This window comes from Engraulis encrasicolus, chromosome 17 (genome assembly GCF_034702125.1).
Source record: "Engraulis encrasicolus isolate BLACKSEA-1 chromosome 17, IST_EnEncr_1.0, whole genome shotgun sequence".
Taxonomy (NCBI): Eukaryota; Metazoa; Chordata; class Actinopteri; order Clupeiformes; family Engraulidae; genus Engraulis; species Engraulis encrasicolus.
In genome coordinates this window covers 10,874,511-10,894,049 of record NC_085873.1, presented here as the reverse complement: position 1 = coordinate 10,894,049, position 19,539 = coordinate 10,874,511, and the positions used below count along the sequence as shown (strand labels likewise).

Below are 19,539 nucleotides of genomic sequence, written 5' to 3'. Positions count from 1 at the left end.
TGTTTGAGTTCCCTTCGCCTGCTCCTTGATTGTTTTGTGGCTTATAATGTTTTCACTTTTAATTGCTTTGAGTTTGCTGTTCTTCATTTATTTTCACACACCTCACATTTTTTTCTTTAGCACATTGAATTTAATCTGTGCAAAATGTGCTATACAAATAAACTTGTCGTGTCTAAACTTGACCTCAATTTCAAAAGAATGCTTTTGTGTGCCAATGGTGCCAAAAGGGGGAACCTAGACCTGCCAACTCATCCAATGTAATATAATCATCTTGGGGGATTTCTCTCCACGTCACACACCAATTGTTTAGTTCTGTGGGGAAAAGGATTAAATGCGTAGGAGAGGATGTTTTTGTAGATTTACAAAGGCGTCAAGTGTTGAATTTCCTCCTCTTTACTGGTTGTGGAGGTGGTAGGGAACTTCTCTGCCGTATCTCTTTAGTCATATGCAGGACGTGCAGGTGCCCAGGCTCCCAATATTCAGCTTTAACAATGTCTGCCACATGTAGCTGCACTTGGAGTTGGAAAATTAATCCGGGGGCGCTGTGGTGCAGCGCGCTAAGCCCCCCATGGCTTTCATGCCCATGAGGAGCCCGTGGGGTCATTTCCCAGCCCTACCCCATATCTCTCTCCTGCTCATTACCTGTCTCCTCTCACATTTTCCTGTCGTAAAGGCCCAAAAAAGCCCCCAAAACATACTTTAAAAAAGGGAAACTAATCCTTTATCATACAGCATGGATGTCACTGGTCTGGTAAGGTCTTGTAAGGTAAGGTGACTTTTTCAGGTATTGAAGGTAAATTTGTTTTCTATGACTAACCCACCTCTGCCTTTTTTGATGCCCTCATGCACTGCCGACGTAGGCCCTATATCCTGTGTGTCAGGAAGAACAATAGAACAAAGTTCCAATTTGGTGATGACGAGTCCGCTCCCTAACCCCACATCTAGTGGCGGAACAATTGCCCACAGGGCCCCAGGGCAAGACACTTGTAGGGACCCCCATACAGTCGGCCAAGGTCACAATAGGGCCTCCCCACCCCCAATACGGATGGGCCCAGGGCCCCAGGACCAATGCCCTGTAAGCCCTCCCAATCGCTCTGCCCCTGTCCACATCTTAAGTAGAAATTTGTTTCTTTGTTGATGTTATCTTAACTTTATTTTGTCTACCGTATTATAATGTCCCATTGTTTGACATTGTAATGTGACAGTCTTTACAATGTGAAGTGGAATGCATGGAAGCAATAGTCAGTGTTTAAATATGGTGGCCCTCATTGTGGACATACCAGGGCTTGACACTGGCACCTGCCAACCGGCCAAATGCTGGTAAAACTTGGCTGTGGCTGGTGTAAATTTCAGTGTCACTAGCCAATTTGGCAGGTAGCTTATTCTATGGTATGACATATCAGAATTGCGTATATTCTGCACTATACCCTTGTGAATCAATTATTTGTATTTAAATTCAAGAAACAGTTCAGTTACTCAGTTTCTATTTGTTTGTTTTATTTCCATGTAGAAACCCATGCACTGTCTGGCTTTAAGCACCTCATCTTCTGAGGTTAGATGTACAGTGTCATGATTTTTTTTTTTTAATTGTGGCTAGTAGAATAGCTGGATGGCTGCTGACTCGGGAGAATCACTAGCCACAGTGGCCGGCATGCAAAAAAGTTAATGTCAAGCCCTGGGACATACACTTGACAAAGTAGTCCCATACATTTAATTACTGTCCTTGCTATGTTCTCAAGCCTCAACTATTTTAAGTGTTTTTTCCCTTTTGTCGGATTTTTTTTAAAACAATTTTCTCTTGCGCACTGTTTGTCCTGTCACGCCTGAACCATATTTGGCTGTACGTTTTGCCCTTCATCTTGTAAAAAATGTTGTTTTCTGAAAAGCAATATGGACTAGGAATAGCATTGTGTTTGAACAGTGGGCCTGGTCACTTTACTGGTTGTCTTTGTGGTTGTTCTGAGGACGCAACACAATTGTGTGGCCAGCCAAGTCAGGCCGAGGGTACATATTAACCTTAAGAAATGCTATTAAGCTATTTTTACTTGCATTTAACAGCGTTCCTGCGCATGTAGAGTGACACATTGTTCCAAATTAAACCATTTTAATGAGAAAATGGTCAAATTTAGAAAGTCAAGAGTCCGTCCACAGTCACACCAACGCAGAGTTACATAATAAGCAACAGATTTGAGTGAAAGTGTTAAAAAAATTGTCAGACAAATACTTGAATTTAAAGCTAAAATAGAACAAATGTTAAAGGTACGCTGTGCAGGAAATGGTCAAAAAAGGTACTGCAACTATGCTGCTCATTGAAACTGGGTTGCTTATTGCCAAATTTGATCTTTTCATGAAAGTTTACTAAGTAACTAAGTACTAAGTAAAACTAATATTTTCTAGTAAGGCCCAAGTACAGTCATTTTTGCAGCTAAAAATGGCTATTTCTGGAAATTCAAAATGGCGGACCATGGAGAAGATCCCCCTTTTCATATAAAAAAAAGTGCAATTTTTCCAGTCATAATGAATACTTAGAATTTGTTGGTGATGGTAAGTATTCATGAAAAAGGTAACATTAGTGAATGGGTAGCATGAATTCTGGAAATAAACACCTACAAATCTCACACAGTGTCCCTTTAATATCAATGTCAATGTATAAATATCAAACCTCTATAATAGTCTCTGGAGTTGTTGGATTTCAAGATACTGATTATGCATTTAGTGATCAAGATGTAATTTTTCACTACAAACATTATAAATATATATATATATATATATTTTAAGTATTTGTACAGTGTATGACCGGAGTTTCATAGCTGTCATACTGTATGAAGTACCATGAGATCATTTCGAACCTTTCCAGTATTGACAGCCTGCATATTACAAATCATTACATTCTGGGTGTGTTTGGCTGTGACACCTTGCATGCGCTTGTGTGTGTGTGTGTGTGTGTGTGTGTGTGTGTGCGGGAGTGTGTGTGTGTGTGTGTGTGTGTGTGTGTGTGTGTGTGTGTGTGTGTGTGTGTGTGTGTGTGTGTGTGTGTGTGTGTGTGTGTGTGTGTGTGTGTGTGTGTGTGTGTGCGGGAGTGTGTGTGTGTGTGTGTGCGTATGTGAGTGAGCGTGAGCGTGAGTGTGTGTGAATAACGTGAGCGTGCATCCACGTGTGTGTTTATGTGTTTGTGTGTGGTCCCCACCTACTGATATGTGTCATCAATGTGAATCACTGATCTGGTTTCTGGAGTGCGTCTTCCCGGTCACGGTTTCATGCCTGCCTCCCTCCCACGGCCAAGTCAAGGAATTGGGAACCCTCTGTCCTGACCTGTCCCGTCACAACACCAAATGTGCCAATGCGTCATCTGCCATTGGTCGATCTCTCCAGGGCCGTCATTTCCTATTGGCTGGTGCCTCCTCATCCCTCCTCTTTATAAGAGCGGGGCACTGCCAAGGGAGGACACCCTAGCTGTCTAAAGCAGACCCAGCAAACATACAGTATACAACAAAGGTATGTAGATACTCTCTTGGCTCTCCTGTTAAACTTTGTAAGACTTTATAAGACCTTTTTTATAGCTCCAGCACACATAGTATACAAGAAATGTATGTAGGTACTTTGCTGGCTCTCTTGTAACGCTTTCTAAGACTTAATAAGACTTTTATTTGATAAACCCAGTACGTACAAGAAAATGTATGTAGATACTCTCTTTGCTCTCTTGTGATATTTATTGACTGTGTCTTAATGTGTGTCTTTATGAGTAGTCTCTGGATCGCTGTTGTATGGGAATGAACTTTGTTATTAAGTGCTGGATCGTTATGGGGATTTAATGTTTGCAAAATATTCATACAGTAACAACACTGACACTCACGCCTGCATGAGTGTTAGTTTGCTGTTGCTGTGCATTGTCATTGCACACAGTAACAATTGGCCTACAAGAAAATACTACTAATAGTAATATTGATCGAGACAAGTAACCTGGTTTTAAAAAAAAGTTTAAATCTGGGGGCTGAAAGGAAAATGGGCCTACTATTATAGGATATTTCAGGATTGTGCATGAAGATTTGGTGTGTGAAACCTCAGATGAATTATTTTCAAAGGATCCAAGAATGCCAGTACTTGGCAACCCTGAGTGAAGGGTGGCAAGTGGGGGCATATAGCTATGATCGGCATATAGCAATGATCCATGGAATGCTTTCATTTCCGCATTCCTCTTTACATTCTATTCCCACTCATTCAATCCACCTACACAAGCCCAACCACACACACACACACACACACACACACACACACACACACACACACACACACACACACACACACACACACACACACACACACACACACACACACACACACACACACACACACAATCTTAACGCAGAGAGTGATACCGCCCTACCCAACTCACTCGGAAGTTTTATCATCATACTGAATCTTACACACACACGCACGCACACACACACACACACACAAATCTTTATACAAACACTGGCATGTGACACACACGCCAACACACACACACACACACACACACACACACACACACACACACACACACACACACACACACACACACACACACACACACACACTCAGCCTTCCTCTAAGTCTGTGCCGGATGTAACAACAAATGGCATGCTCAGAGTCCAGAGCTGCAATCCAGAGCTGACTGGTGTTTCCCTTATTCAGAACAGATGTCTGAATGTCAGGAAGCATGAAGTGATCTCGGCTACTCTCCTATCTCCTACGCTCTCCTACGCTCTCTTATCCTACTCCTACTCTGCTTCTAGAGGTCCAAACACAACACACAGCCTAAACACAACACAGTCGCAGTCTGAAACTTCTGCAACCAAAAGAGGATGAAGCTTCTATTCTGTCTGATAGCAACTGTAACTGTGATCCACACAACCTCAGCGGTAAGTGCACTTTAAAAAAAAATTTAACGAGCATTTTTACCAGGCAATGCACCTTCATTTGTAATGTTACTCTATGCGTACAGTGTGTATAATATCAATATGTTTAAGACCCTACATAGCCAACTCTAAGCTATGTAAGGTTGAGAGACGTTTTGTTACAATATACTGAACCAAATTGACATAATGGGGACAGTAAAATAATGTGTGGACTCATTAGAGCTGGTTGGTTTGGATTAGTGCACGATGTAAAGGTATGTGGTTCATATGGTGCATTTGATTAACTAAAAGACCATTTGCAGCTACCAGTACATAATGTATGCCTGTTAATAACCCTAATCATAAAACTAGTCTTGTGTAGTATACCTTACTCAGTACGTCACAGTGTGTATGACTTTATATGCCCCCTTTTTAATCTTTTTCAATGTAGGCTATCCACATCTAGCAATATTAGTTTGTGCTTACACATTAATAATCCAACATTAATCTAACATAACTCTAGATTTAACTGCATGTAATATTATATGCTTGCATTGTACACATACCTAACATTCATTCACCCTTATTCTTCTCGCTAACCACCAAGACCTAAATAGGAGTAGTAATTGCATGCAGCTGTGCATAGCTGTATTGCACAGTGTAGATACCACACTGTACTACACTGTGATGTGAATTGTAAAGTGCAGCTTAACCCCAAAACATTTCATCCCAAGCCTTACAGTGTGTCTTGACAGCTGACATGTGTGTTTTCAAGATTCAACAGATTCAAACAGATTCAAAGCTGTTGTTTAGTTGAGTGCTTTTTTAAAAAAAGCTGTTGTTTTGCAGCAGGACCAGGAATGACATCTATGTGTGTTGTTTTTGCAGAGGCTCTTGAGAGAGAAAAGACAGGATGTGTATGTGTTTTCTACGGGTGGTGTTAACACAGGTATGTGTATGTTCATATGATGTGCAGTGTGTGTTTATAGTTATTAATGTGTATATTACTGTAGAGAAAGGTGTGCCATCAATAGCCTGGTTTTACCAGACCACATGAATTACTTTGTTATTCATTTTTGGTCTGGATCCTCAATGCCCTGAAAGTGGGAGGAGTGAGCTCAGCTCTGGTTTGAAATGAGTGGACCTGCTCTGAACAGCGCTGACAGTTGAGGTTCATGACGTATGCTCTTATGCGCCCAAGTGCCTTCACTTATTGGCCGGCTGTCATGGTAGCCGACTAGATCCTCCCCAGAGAAGCGTATTCAGACCATTTGTGAATTACGACATATTTCAAAATGAGTGGTCTGGCCTCTCGGGCTAGGCAATGAATGCACTGCAGTATATAAAAAAACTAAATGTATGTTTTTGTTTTTCAATATGTGGATCAGCCTGCTCTGATCTAGTAAGAATGAAACAATCGTAAAGTCAACCTAATCGCAGTGTTATCGAAAACTGTACGCTCTTTGTCTAAAGCTTCACAGTTTTCATTGTTATGGTAAATGTGCATAGCATTTAGGCCACATTTGAGCTACAGTACTAACTGATTTAGGATGATTAGAATGGATCTTAACTTCCATATACACTGTTGGAGCATTAATTTACTCTCTGGTATATTTAGATCAGAGGGTTGCTGGTTCGAATCCAAGCCTTACCTCTCCCCATTACTCCATCCAAGTGCACTTGAGCAAGGCACCTAACCCCACATTGCTCCAGAGAATGTAACCAATACACTGTAAAATGTCTTGTAAGTCGCTTTGGATAAAAGCGTCAGCTAATGATAATGTAATGTAATGTTATGTATATTCTTCACCTAGGTCTGACAGGTCTTACCTTTTCCTGCCTCAATGGTGGTACCGCCTTGAAACACCAGGGGGAGCACTTGCTGTGCATCTGCCCTACAGGCTTCTCGGGCGAGTTCTGTGAAAAAGGTGAGACACTCATTACAATGCTCTCTCTCTCTCTCTCTCTCTCTCTCTCTCTCTCTCTCTCTCTCTCTCTCTCTCTCTCTCTCTCTCTCGCTCTCTCTCTCTCTGGAAAAAAAAACCGTTGAAGGAGTATTGTGGGGAAAAGGTGAGAGACAGACTTATCAATATGCTCATAGGCAACTCTGCTGTGTGTCATAGCGTGACCAAACTAGGGTTGTGTGGGTGCACTCTGAGTGTCTTGCCAACGAGCCGGGCCTTTCGGTGTAGCGGCCAGTGCCCCAGTTTGACAACCTTGAGAGTCGGACGGGGCAACTCTACTCCCTTTTGCGACACTCTGCGGGTATTTTTACACCTTGTCAACACCTTGTCATCACTATACTTGAGACACTCAACTAGCCGTCCCGGCCAAAACACACTGTTAAAAAATGTTTTGACACTGCACTTTGTGGTATGCTGCCCTGCCCACACACTGACTCACGGTGTTAATCATTCTGTGTTTTCCAGCCTCATATACCATCTGCAATATTGAGTGCTTACACTTTAATACTTTACCATTAATCATACTGTAGCTCAGCATTTAAGACCATGTAATATTATGTGTGTGCACTGCACACCAATAACACTTACACACTACTCACTAACCAAACCCTAACTAATGGCATACAGCTGTGCATAGTTGCAAACTTTGCACTTCAAGATGTGCTGCACATACACACTTGACTCAGTGTTATTCACACTTTTCCTTGGCGTCATGTGTTTGTGTGTTATGCAGCAACAGTGTGTATGTCCATTCAAGACGTATTTGAATTGGTCAGAATAAAACGAATCTTGAATCTTGAACTGTTTCTCTCGAGTATAAAAGGCAAAAAGTTACTGTATGTGAAGCAGGCTGCTCTCGACAGCGTTTCTCGACAGCATCGTTGCTAACCAGTTAGCAACTTACAGTAGTGGGTTGCCAATGGGAAATTGCACTGCGACCAAGTAAGTTGCTATCTTAGTTACCTACGTCTCTGTCGAGAAACGCATCCCTGGTCTAGAATAAAACACAAGTAAAGTCGACCTAATAACTAGTTTTGTCGAAAATGTGAATCTTGAACTCTCTGTTTTTCCAGCATCTTCGTCTTCCACTTCGTTCTCCTCAGCTGCCTCCGCCTCCTCCCTCTTCTCCTCCTCCTCCTCCTGCCTCAACGGTGGCAAAGCTTTGACCCATGAGGGGGAACACTTGCTGTGCATCTGCCCTACTGGCTATTCAGGCGAATACTGTGAAAAAGGTGAGTGTTTCTGTCTCTTGCTCTCTTTATCTCTCTATCCATCGCTCTCTCTCTCTCACTCTCTCTCTTATTCACACACACACACACACACACACACACACACACACACACACACACACACACACACACACACACACACGCACACGCAGGGAAGCTGACAAGGGTGGGGCAAAGGGGTCAGTTGTCCCGGGCCCAAGGAGATGAGGGGCCCATAATTGGTTCCTCATGACTATGAATGTATTGGGTGGAGGGGACCCTTTCAGATGACTTTGTCCTGGGCCCAGCCAAAGTTATCAGCGGTCCCGCACACACACACACACACACACACACACACACACACACACACACACACACACACACACACACACACACACACACACACACACACTCATGGCACGGTGCCTTGCTCAAGGATGGAGGTGAAGGGTGGGATTCGAACCTGCAACCCTCAGATATTAAGACCTCCACCCTAACTATTAGGCCACGGCTGCCCATTATTGTACTGTTATAGAGATACTGTGCTATAATGTCTTGTGCCGTACAAAGTTTTGTTTCACTTCACTTTGTACTTAACTGCCTTCACATTGACTTCCTGTAATGTTCACTCTGTATGTTCCAGGCTCCTCCTCTTCTTCCTCCTCTTCCTCCTCTTCCTCCGTGCCCTCCACCACCTGTTACGCTGGCATCGGGCTGTACTACAGGGGCACCGAGTCCCACGCCAGGAGCGGGCGCAGATGCATCACGTGGACCCCCGCCACCAACCACGGAGATGGCATGGGACAACACAACTACTGCCGGTCAGGAAGATGGATGAATTTTTCAATGACTACTGGAATGGATGGATGGATGGATGGATGGATGGATGGATGGATGGATGGATGGATGGATGGATGGATGGATGGATGGATGGATGGATGGATGGATGGATGGATGGATGGATTAATGAGGAGTGATCAATTTTATGAATGCTTCTAATCACAGAGACGACATGAGACTAGAGACAATGACTAATGGAATGGATGGAGGGATAGTTGGAGGAATGAGTTGATGGATGGATGGATGGATGGATGGATGGATGGATGGATGGATGGATGGATGGATGGATGGATGGATGGATGGATGGATGGATGGATGGATAGTTGAATGTAGTGGTGAATGAAAGAGTGACACCTACATGGATGGATGGTTGATTGAATGAGTTAATAACTGAATGGATGAAGAATAATGGTTGTATGGGTGGATGAATTGAAGAATGCATGAATGAATGAATGAATGAATGCATGAATGCACACAGATTAATTGATTTATTAATGAATTAATTAATGGAGGCATCAATGGGTGGATTTCTGGTGACACTGACTGGAATGTCTGTTGTTGATGTAGGAATCCTGACTACAGCCGTAAGCCTTGGTGTTATGTGAAGCGATCCATTGGCGTCCTCAAAGAGTACTGTAGCGTCCCACGCTGTGTCTCTTTGCCTGGTAAGTGACACAATGAGATGGAAATATTTCTCTTCTAGTTTTTTTTAATGAATGATTTGCTCGTAGTAGGCCTTTATGTTGTTGTGTTGTGCTGTTGTTGGACGACTAAATATCTAAAATATTTTATTTTCCATCAGGCCCATCATTTCCCAGCAAGCCAGACACAGGTGTGTTTTTCCGTCTTTATTCACAATTTATAATATTTTAACAGTAACGTCAGCTAACATAACATATCACATAGGCTGTTGTGGGCCACAATGTTTAGTGGAAGAAATATTTTTTTGATAGTAACCGCTAGTAATATTTCATTATTTGCTCCATTATATCTGGATTATTCTGTAGACTAATGCAAACAAATCTTTTCAACACAGCCGGACCGACTCTCCCTACACCAACCACTCCAGGAACTGGTGAGTTATTAACCCATTTTAGCCTGGAGTGACATATACGCTGCATGCAGGCTCTTGAGATTTAAGGGTTTTTTTTATTAACAATGTGTGTATGTTAGAGCTGAATGAACAAATTCCCATCTAAAATGAGGGTCCCAGCTTCCAAATGCAAATCATTTCACGTCTTTATGTGCTTCAGAGGCTGAGATATTTCGCTTTTAAAAGGCAGGGAGCCCAAAAAGGGCTTCGGCTGAAATGGGTTAACTTTGCAAAATATTCACTGAATCATTCAACAAGAGAACCACTGGTGAAGGTAATTCGAGTCAGGAAAAAGAGCGGGGGATTTATCTGATAGGTGAGAAAAGCATTTGCAGATACAGCCGCATGTAGTGCCCAACCTTGGGCATCCCCATTACAGTAAATCCTCTTAGCCTAACTTACTGAACCTTGTGTAATGTTTTTCCCTGGCATTTCACACTCGGCTGCATATTTCACAAAGCCTGCCTGATCCATTCATCCTTCCTTGCACAGGCAAGGCTTACCTGGCTGCCTACGAATTTCAGATTCAAGTGTGTGTGTGTGTGTGTGTGTGTGTGTGTGTGTGTGTGTGTGTGTGTGTGTGTGTGTGTGTGTGTGTGTGTGTGTGTGTGTGTGTGTGTGTGTGTGTGTGTGTGTGTGTGTGTGTATGCATATGTGTCTGTGTTCATGTGTGTGTGTGTCCGTGTGTGTGTGCGTGCGTGCGTACGTGCATGCGTATGTGCGTGTTTGCGTATTTATTCATTTGTTCATACCTGTTTGTGCGTGTGTGTGTGTTATGGGTACCATTCCAGAGGCCACCTGTGGGGAGAGGCAGAGGAAACTGATGAAGTGGGTGCGTGGGCGTGCGTGCTTGCGTGCGTGCGTGCGTGCGTGCGTGCGTGTCTTTTTGTTTGTCTGCGTCTGCGTAGGTGTACATGTGTGCATGCAAGTTTGCATTTGTTCATACCTGTGTGTGTGTTTGTGTGTGTTATGGGTCCCATTCCAGAGGCCACCTGTGGGGACAGGCAGAGGAAGGTAATGAAGATCGTGGGCGGCTCAGTCACGCCTGTGCAGTCGCAGCCCTGGATGGCGGCCATCTTCTTCAGGTCCTCCCGCCGCACGGGCTTCCTGTGCGGAGGCAGCCTCATCGCCCCCTGCTGGGTGCTCACAGCAGCACACTGCTTCCCCGACGGGTGAGCTGAGGAGACTAAATTGTTTAAGGGGTGTCAAACTCAAATTTTCAGGGGGGCAAATTTTAGATATGGGACTTATTATTTATTAAATAAGAAAATGTGATGAAATTGCACAAGCACACACTTAATAATTAAAGTGATACAGTCCCATTTTTGGAAATACATTTATTTTACACCTCCCCTTGAGTTAAATAATAGGGGTTTACCGTTCTCCTATACTTTCAATGGTTGGCAGTGCAAATTTTACATCCGAGCTAGCAGTTAACATCGAGTCCTATGAGACCAGTTAGCCGCCAGCTTTATGACAATGGAAACACAGTGAATGTGCAGCATGTAATCTGGGCAGGCTGACTGACTGATCATTTGTGTCTTCACAGGGAGAGCACAAATGCCAGGAAGTTGTCTGTGGTCCTCGGCAAGAACGCCGTCAATGAAACAGACGCGACGAGTGAGCAGAAGTTTGATGTCACCCAAGTGATCACCCACGAGGACTTTGACAACAGTGAAGGAAGCTACAACAATGATATAGGTAAGCAGCGCAGGGGCGGTTCCTAACATTTATTCTTGGGGTGGCAAAGGGGTGGCGAAGTGTATTTCAGAGGGGGCATGCTCCTACACTAAGGGAAAATTATAAACACTATATAATCGACACACACACAAGTGATACAGTGAATCCCTTAAAGTGAAACCCTGCAACCTAAAGTTCTATGTCTGAAATGATGTCAAGCATTAAGGCTATTGGTCACAATCAGGGCTCTTAATTGGGGTGGCAAATCATATTTCTGGGGGGGCAAATGCCACCCCCTGCCACCCCTTAGAACCGCCCCTGAAGCAGCGTCATTATAAAAGAAATATACAGTGTCCATCAATGTGATCATTTTAACTAATATGTCAATAAACACACAAATGACAAAATGTGCATAGAATAAGTTAAACAGAACATATTTGAAGCTTACCACAAAAAAGTATGTTTAATTATATAACCTGCAGTATATGTCATATTTTTCCACGTTTGTGAAATTATGATGGTTCAAAAGTGATACTGAGCCAGACTGATGCCCAGTTTGTCTCTTCAATTTATTCCCAATTTTTGTTCGAACGAGTTAAGATCAGGTGTCATACAGCACTTAATCACTGAATCACTCTCACCTCTTCAGAAAATCAGCATTGGCCATACACGTAGGTGTGTGTGTTTAGCGTTATTGTCAAATTGTAAAAGAACACAATGACCTACAATGAAGGGCAATGAGTGATGGTGACATATTTGCTATTTGTAGAGCAATACATCTACCGTATGTATTCATGATTCCATCCATGAAAACATCAGCTGCATTCATGCCGCACCACAAAAGAGCTGTATCCCTACCATATTTCACTTTGGGCACCTCACATTTTCTTTGTATTATTCATCTCTAACATCTCATACAGTTTTGAGGCCATCAGTTCTAAAACTATTGATAGAGCTCAGAACAGAGTATAAAGGCCCTTAGCCCTCATGTTTGTTAGAATTGGGCCTGGCAAACTCTTGGTGTTTGTTTTTTCCCCTGCATCCTTTTCATGATTTTGCACTAATGGGTAATTTTTTCCCAACTCTGAATTTAGTTTTCTGCTGAAGCATACATTTTTAGTAAGTGTCCTTGATCATAAGTATCCTATTTGTTGAGCTAAAGCCTTGGAATTTTTGCCTGTGGCAGGACTTGGCATGTCCAATTCCATGGAAGGCTTACATGAAATAGCTTGCCTTTCCTCTTCAGAAACACCCCTATTATGTTTATCATCTCAAAAAAGGTTGGCCAAGGCCTTCTAGATTGTTGTCACAGCCTGAAAAGGGTGCAGTCCATTTATAGGGGGTAAAGGCACAGAGGACTGGGGTAGACTTGTGCCCACACACTTTTCCTTGAAGTGTATTAAATCAAAGGGCCTTTTGTTTGATTTGTCTGATGGCGATGTTTAAGCAATAATAGTAGTAGCAGTCAATGCCATTTGGGATGGGCCCATCGTATTTGCTTGCAGGGCACACCCCATTTAATAATGGCTGACAGGATACTGCCCATGTAGAAAGATATCAAGGTTGCAATGTTAACTGAGGACAAGCTGTATTCTCTCTTTTGTGTTTTCAACATGTCTGATTTCATTGATAAGCTCATCTACATAACTGAAAAGATGTTGTTTAGGATGAGCTGTTTTAATGAATTGGCTTCGACACAGCAGTTACTGTATGTAAAACTGCAGTTATACACAGTAGTTATGCCTGTGCACTCTGTATTTTCCAGACACATTTTATTGTGTGTTTCTGTTCACTGCATGCTCTATTGTGAGTTGATTTGGATTCAAAATTAAATTCATATTCTTTATTCAGGTTTTGTTTTCAAGATGGTCCAAGACACACGCACGCACGCATGCACGCACGCACGCACGCACGCATGCACGCATGCACGCATGCACGCACGCATGCACGCACGCACGCACGCACGCATGCACGCATGCACGCATGCACGCATGCACACACATGCGCACGCACGCACTCACATACACACACACACACACACACACACACACACACACACACACACACACACACACACACACACACACGACACACACACGCACAGGTTCAGGTTTTTGAATGTCTGTAATAGGTTAATTTTCTGATCATGACTCATGGCCTAGGTGTTAGTTTCCTGAGGTGGTTAGACCACACCGTTTCATTAGAATTCTTGTACACATGTACACGTATACTGTGGTTTCTCACCCCAGACAACCTATGCCTCTGCTTTCAGAAAGACTGAAAGATACACAAATAGCTAGAGAGAGAGAGAGAGAGAGAGAGAGAGAGAGAGAGAGAGAGAGAGAGAGAGAGAGAGAGAGAGAGAGAGAGAGAGAATGTGCGTACGTGCGTGCGTGCGTGCGTGCGTGCGTGCGTGCGTGCGTGCGTGCGTGTCTTTTTGTTTGTGTGCTAGTGAGTCGAATTCTGACAAGCATGACAGGATAGAGAGGTCCTCTCATTACTCAGATGTTGTGAACCTTAAAATTGGTGTAAACTCTAATTTCCTCATTAACACAGGCTTGGCTTGGATCATCGCCTACCACAATTAGCTAGCTAGAGAGTTTTTCAGTATTGCTTTGCACACCAAGGTCCATTAAACACAGCCACTAGGCCAGATGCAGAGGCAGCACAGCACAGCACAGCACAGCACAGCACAGCACAGCACAGCACAGCACAGCACAGCACAGCACAGCACAGCACAGCACAATACAGCACAGCACAGCACAGCACAGCAGAGAACAGCTAAGCACAGCACAGCACAATACAGCACAATACAGCACAATACAGCACAGCACAGCACAGCAAAGCACAGCACAGCATAGTGCAGCATAACGGCCCGTTCCCACTTTGACGGCCATTTGACGCTCATAAACGCGACGCACCTCCCTTTTTTGACTGAATGCTTCTTGTCGGAGCACATGCAGGGGCGTGACAGAGTACACTGAACAGGAATATCTCTTTCTGTCTTTCTACACGTTTATATCGATTAAACAAGCTAACCAGCGATAGTAACATCAAAGTCTGCCCTTACCTTACTGTGGACATGTGTTTACTTCACACATTTCATAGCCATCACGTAGTTTTGAATGTCGTCAAAATGTACATAATCCTTTGAACATAAGCACAAAGACCTTGCACTTCATAGTTTCTTGTAGTGTATGAATCTTACATTAAAATGTATGATAACCAGTCATAAAACTACTTTTAAGCAGCAAAACATAGCCCTTGGTTTCATGGGAATTCCTCATGTACTCGACAATCATTGGATAACGCTCCGCGTTGGCCGCGAGTAATTAGCATAAAGTAGAAGCTCGCTCAACTTTTTTGACGCGCGTCAACTGTCAAAGTAGCCGCGCCGCGTATCCCAGAAGCCTTTGCGAGGGCGTCGCCGCTTTCCATTGAAAATGAATTGAAGGCGTCAGCGTCAACGCGCTCGCCGGCAAAGTGGGAACGGGCCGTAACAGAACACAACATAGTGCAACACCAGAGGACAGAGCACATCACAACCTAGTAGCAGTGCCTATAGCCAGCCAGACAAAGATCTCATAACAGTATCCATTAGCCATGCTGTGTGTGTGTGTGTGCGTGCGTGCGTGCGTGCGTGCGTGCGTGCGTGCGTGCGTGCGTGCGTGTGTGCGTGCGTGTGTGTGTGTGTGTGTGTGTGTGTGTGTGTGTGTGTGCGTGTGTGTGTGTGTGTGTGTGTGGGTGTGATCTCCCTGCTGAGAATCCCAATACAGCGGTGGATTTCTCAAAACCATAGTTGCTAACTACATTGGCTACTCTGTTGTTTGCAATGCAATTACCATTGACAATGGCCCAAGTTGTTAACTGGCTAACAACTACACTTTAGAGAAACACACCCCTGTAGAGTGTGTGCGTGCGTACATGCGTGAGCATGTGACCGTGTGCATGCGTGCGTTTTTCTTTCTCTGTCTGATAACACTCTTGTGTTCTCCTCCATTCAGCTCTGCTGAAAATCAGGTCCAAGGCAGGAGAGTGTGCCAAGGAGACTGAGACAGTGAGGACAGTGTGCTTGCCTGTAGCCAACCAGGCAGTGCCTACCGGAGACGCCTGCGAGATCGCTGGGTACGGCAAAGAGAAAGAAGGTATGGTTGATTGATGGTTTTACTGATTGGGCTGATTTTGCTTCCTTTTCGATGTTACTGCCATTGGATTTGCTGTACTGGGATGATTTTTATTCTTTCTTCATGAGCACCTTTTATTCTATAGATTTCCTGTGCACTTTGCATCTGCATTATTACGATTATGTCCTCCATTTCTCAGTAAAGGTCATGTAATGTAATGCAATGGATTGCAATGCAATGTAATGTAATGCAATGTAATGCAATGTAATGCAATGCAATGTAATGTAATGTAATGCAATGTAATGCAATGTAATGTAATGCAATGCAATGCAATGTAATGTAATGTAATGTCCCCATGTGTTGTGGCAGCCCTGTGGCACTATTCCCAGTACCTGCGGGAGGGGAAGGTGGACGTCATCTCCCAGGACCTGTGCTCCAGTAAGACCTACTACGGCAACATGATCACAGACAACATGTTCTGTGCCGGCAGCCCCAACTGGTCAACAGACGCCTGCAAGGTAAGGGAGGTCCCATTGTGGAGAGACAAGAAATGAGTTAGTATGTTAGGATGTAACGTCTCATTGTTGTTGTTGTTGTTGTGGTTGTTGGATCTATCGTCGATGCAATAAGCTCATTTGTAGAAAGGTCCAGCCTGCTCCTAAACTTAAAGGTGCCTTTAATTTGCTCAGTAATGACACACACACACACACGCACACACACACACACACACACACACACACACACACACACACACACACACACACACACACACACACACACACACACACACACACACACACACACACACACACACACACACACACACACACACACACCTTTATTGTTACTCAATAAAATAACTCCTCTGTGTTGCTCTTTACATGGCAAGAGTGACTCTGGTGTGTGAGGGTCAACATGTCACACACGCACACGCACATGCGCGCGCACGCACACACACACACAGCACACACAGACGTACGTGCACCCACACACACACGCACAGCACACACACACACACGCACACACACAGCCTGACTATGGCTCCATAATGACACCCGGGGCGGTGGCTCTCTTGTGTCTGTGTGTCTCTCCTGTGCAGGGTGACTCCGGGGGCCCGCTGACGTGCGAGGTGAATGGCCGCATGGTTCTCTTCGGCGTCATCAGCTGGGGAGACGGCTGTGCCAAGGCCTTCCGGCCGGGGGTGTACACCCGCGTCGGCAACTACAACAGCTGGATAGCCAAGCACACCGGAGGCCAGGCGAGCCCCAAAGCCGACATCGATAGCACTCACTTACTGGAATGAGCAACTGTCTGTGTGGACCAACTGCCACATGAGCAAGGCTGGCTATAGCCCCCCCAGCCACTAGTGAGACACAGTCAGGACTGGACTGGGCCTGAAACAAAACCCTGGCATTTTTGGCACAGACCAGCCTCTCACATAGCACCGTGCTTTTCTACGACATGATTTTCTCAGTCCACTGTCTATATTAAAGATAGATCAACGGGCCAATCCATCTAAATTGAGGACCATTCTCTATGAAAAAAACGAAAGAAACATAGAAACTAAAACAATAGCATCGGCCCCTGGTGACTGTTGGCCCACCGGGAAAATGCCCTGTGTGCCAGATTACCAGTCCATCCCTGGACACAGTGCAATAATTAGCACAAATTAAGTTTGCACTGCACTTTGAGTTGCATGCCTTGTATGATACAGTGCTATACAAATACAATTATTATTATTATTATTATTATTATTAAACAAAAGAAGACACCACCACCGCACAGTGCTTGAGTGACGCTGTGTAGTATATGTTGTATATGCCCCAATGTCAAGTCAAGTCAAGTCAAGTCAAGTTTATTGTCAATTTCTTTACATGCACTGGTCATACAAAGAATTTGAAATTGCGTTTCTTGCTCTCCCATGCAGACATAGACTAATCTAGGTAAGGACATAGACAGTATAGACATAGACAGTACTCATACATGGACATAGACAGTATGGACGTAGACATTGCTCATACAGACATTTAAAGTGCAAGACTGGACAACAGAAGACTTGTAGAGAACATACATTAAGAGGAGGTATTTTGTTGTTCTTTTTTCTAAAAGTCCTTTATAGCGTTCTGACATAGTAATAGTAGCATTTGAAGAAATAAATAATTAAAAAAAAGGTTTTTATTAAATACACCAGCAGCAGTATGTGTGTGTGTGTTTGTATGTGTTTTGTGTGCGTGTGTGCGTGTGTGTGTGTGTGGTGTGTGTGTGTGTGTGTGTGTGTGTGTGTGTGTGTGTGTGTGTGTGTGTTTAGTGCAGGTAGAAAGTGCGGTGTGCGTCTGTGTGTGTGTACCTGTGTATGTGTGTGTGTGTGTGTGTGTGTGTGTGTGTGTATGTGTGTGAGTATGAGTTGTGTGTCAGTGTGTGTATGTTTGGGTTTAGTGCAGAAAGTGCAGTGTGCTTGTGTGTGTGTGTGTGTGTGTGTGTGTGTGTGTGTGTGTGTGTGTGTGTGTGTGTGTGTGTGTGTGTGTGTGTGTGTGCATGTGTATGTTTTGAGTTAGTGCAGGTTGAAAGTTCAGTCACAGATGTAGTAGTGCAGGTGGAATGTTCAGTCGCAGATATGGTGGTGGGGATGAGGGGGGGAGCGTTGTCAGTGGCCTGGCTGGCTAGAGGCTGACAGTGAAGGGAGAGTGGGTTGAGTGTTCAGTATCTTGATTGCTTGATGCATCGTGCTGCTTGCAAGCCTGGTGGTACGGGAACGGAGGCGCCTGTACCTCTTTCCAGAGGGCAGGAGGCTGAACAGTTTGTGTGCAGGGTGGCTTGTGTCTTTGATGATCATCAGTGCTTTTCGGGTGAGGCGTGCGGTGTAAATGTCCTGCAGGGAGGGGAGTGGTACTCCAATGATCTTCTTCGCTGTGTTCACAACACGCTGGAGTGTCTTCCTGTTTTTCTCCGTGCAGCTTCCTCCCCACACTGTGATGCAGCTGGACACGACGCTCTCTATGGTTCCTCTGTAGAATGTTGTCATGATGGAGGGTGTAGCACTTGCCTTCTTTAGTTTGCGCAAGAAGTAGAGACGCTGATGGGCCTTCTTCGCCAGTGATGTAGTGTTGGTGGTCCAAGAGAGGTCGTCGCTGATGTGCACTCCAAGGAACTTGGTGCTGCTCACTCTCTCCACAGCATCACCGTCGATGGTCAGTGGTGGCAGTTGTTTTTGGACCCTCTGAAAGTTGACAACAATCTCCTTGGTCTTGTTGACATTCAGCAGGAGGTTGTTGTCTTTGCACCATCTGGCCAGCAGGTCTACTTCTTCTCTGTAGTGGGTCTCATCGCCCTTAGTGATGAGGCCCACTACAGAGAAGAAGTAGACCTGCTGGCCAGATGGTGCAAAGACAACAACCTCCTGCTGAATGTCAACAAGACCAAGGAGATTGTTGTCAACTTTCAGAGGGTCATTCATTAGTGTCATTAGTGTCATTCATTAATGTCATTCATTAGTGACATACTGAACCATCCATATTCATCATACCATAGTCTGCATTAACCAGGAAAACAGTTATGGAAACGAAACCAGACACCACCACCACTCATTTACTGGAGCTATGCATACTACTTCAACTACACTAATGTCCCTTTGCCTGTTCGTGACATGCAGACATAAATCAGACCTAATGACACTTACAGTTATTAGCTTCATACTAGCTAAATGACTCGGCCACACAAGTAATTGCTTTGTGGAGGTGATGGGATGACTTATCA

General features: G+C 44.2%; 1 protein-coding gene across 1 annotated transcript; it reads left to right on the top strand.

Annotated features, from left to right (window-relative positions):
- Positions 1–3,461: 3,461 nt before the first annotated feature.
- LOC134467231 (urokinase-type plasminogen activator-like) lies at positions 3,462–17,603 on the top strand. Its single transcript, XM_063221142.1, has 14 exons — positions 3,462–3,495; positions 4,778–4,901; positions 5,766–5,826; positions 6,692–6,805; positions 7,915–8,073; positions 8,693–8,870; positions 9,457–9,554; positions 9,692–9,721; positions 9,926–9,964; positions 10,968–11,154; positions 11,532–11,683; positions 15,667–15,807; positions 16,156–16,304; positions 16,886–17,603. The coding sequence occupies exons 2-14, from the start codon at positions 4,845–4,847 to the stop codon at positions 17,087–17,089; spliced, it is 1,569 nt and encodes a 522-aa protein (XP_063077212.1). The 5' UTR covers positions 3,462–3,495; positions 4,778–4,844; the 3' UTR covers positions 17,090–17,603.
- Positions 17,604–19,539: the final 1,936 nt, after the last annotated feature.

Coding starts and splice junctions, on each gene's coding strand:
- LOC134467231 (XM_063221142.1), top strand. CDS start 4,845: ATGAAGCTTCTATTCTGTCTGATAGCAACTGTAACTGTGATCCACACA. Junction 11,155..11,531: donor GCACACTGCTTCCCCGACGG/GTGAGCTGAGGA, acceptor GTGTCTTCACAG/GGAGAGCACAAATGCCAGGA. Junction 11,684..15,666: donor AAGCTACAACAATGATATAG/GTAAGCAGCGCA, acceptor TCCTCCATTCAG/CTCTGCTGAAAATCAGGTCC.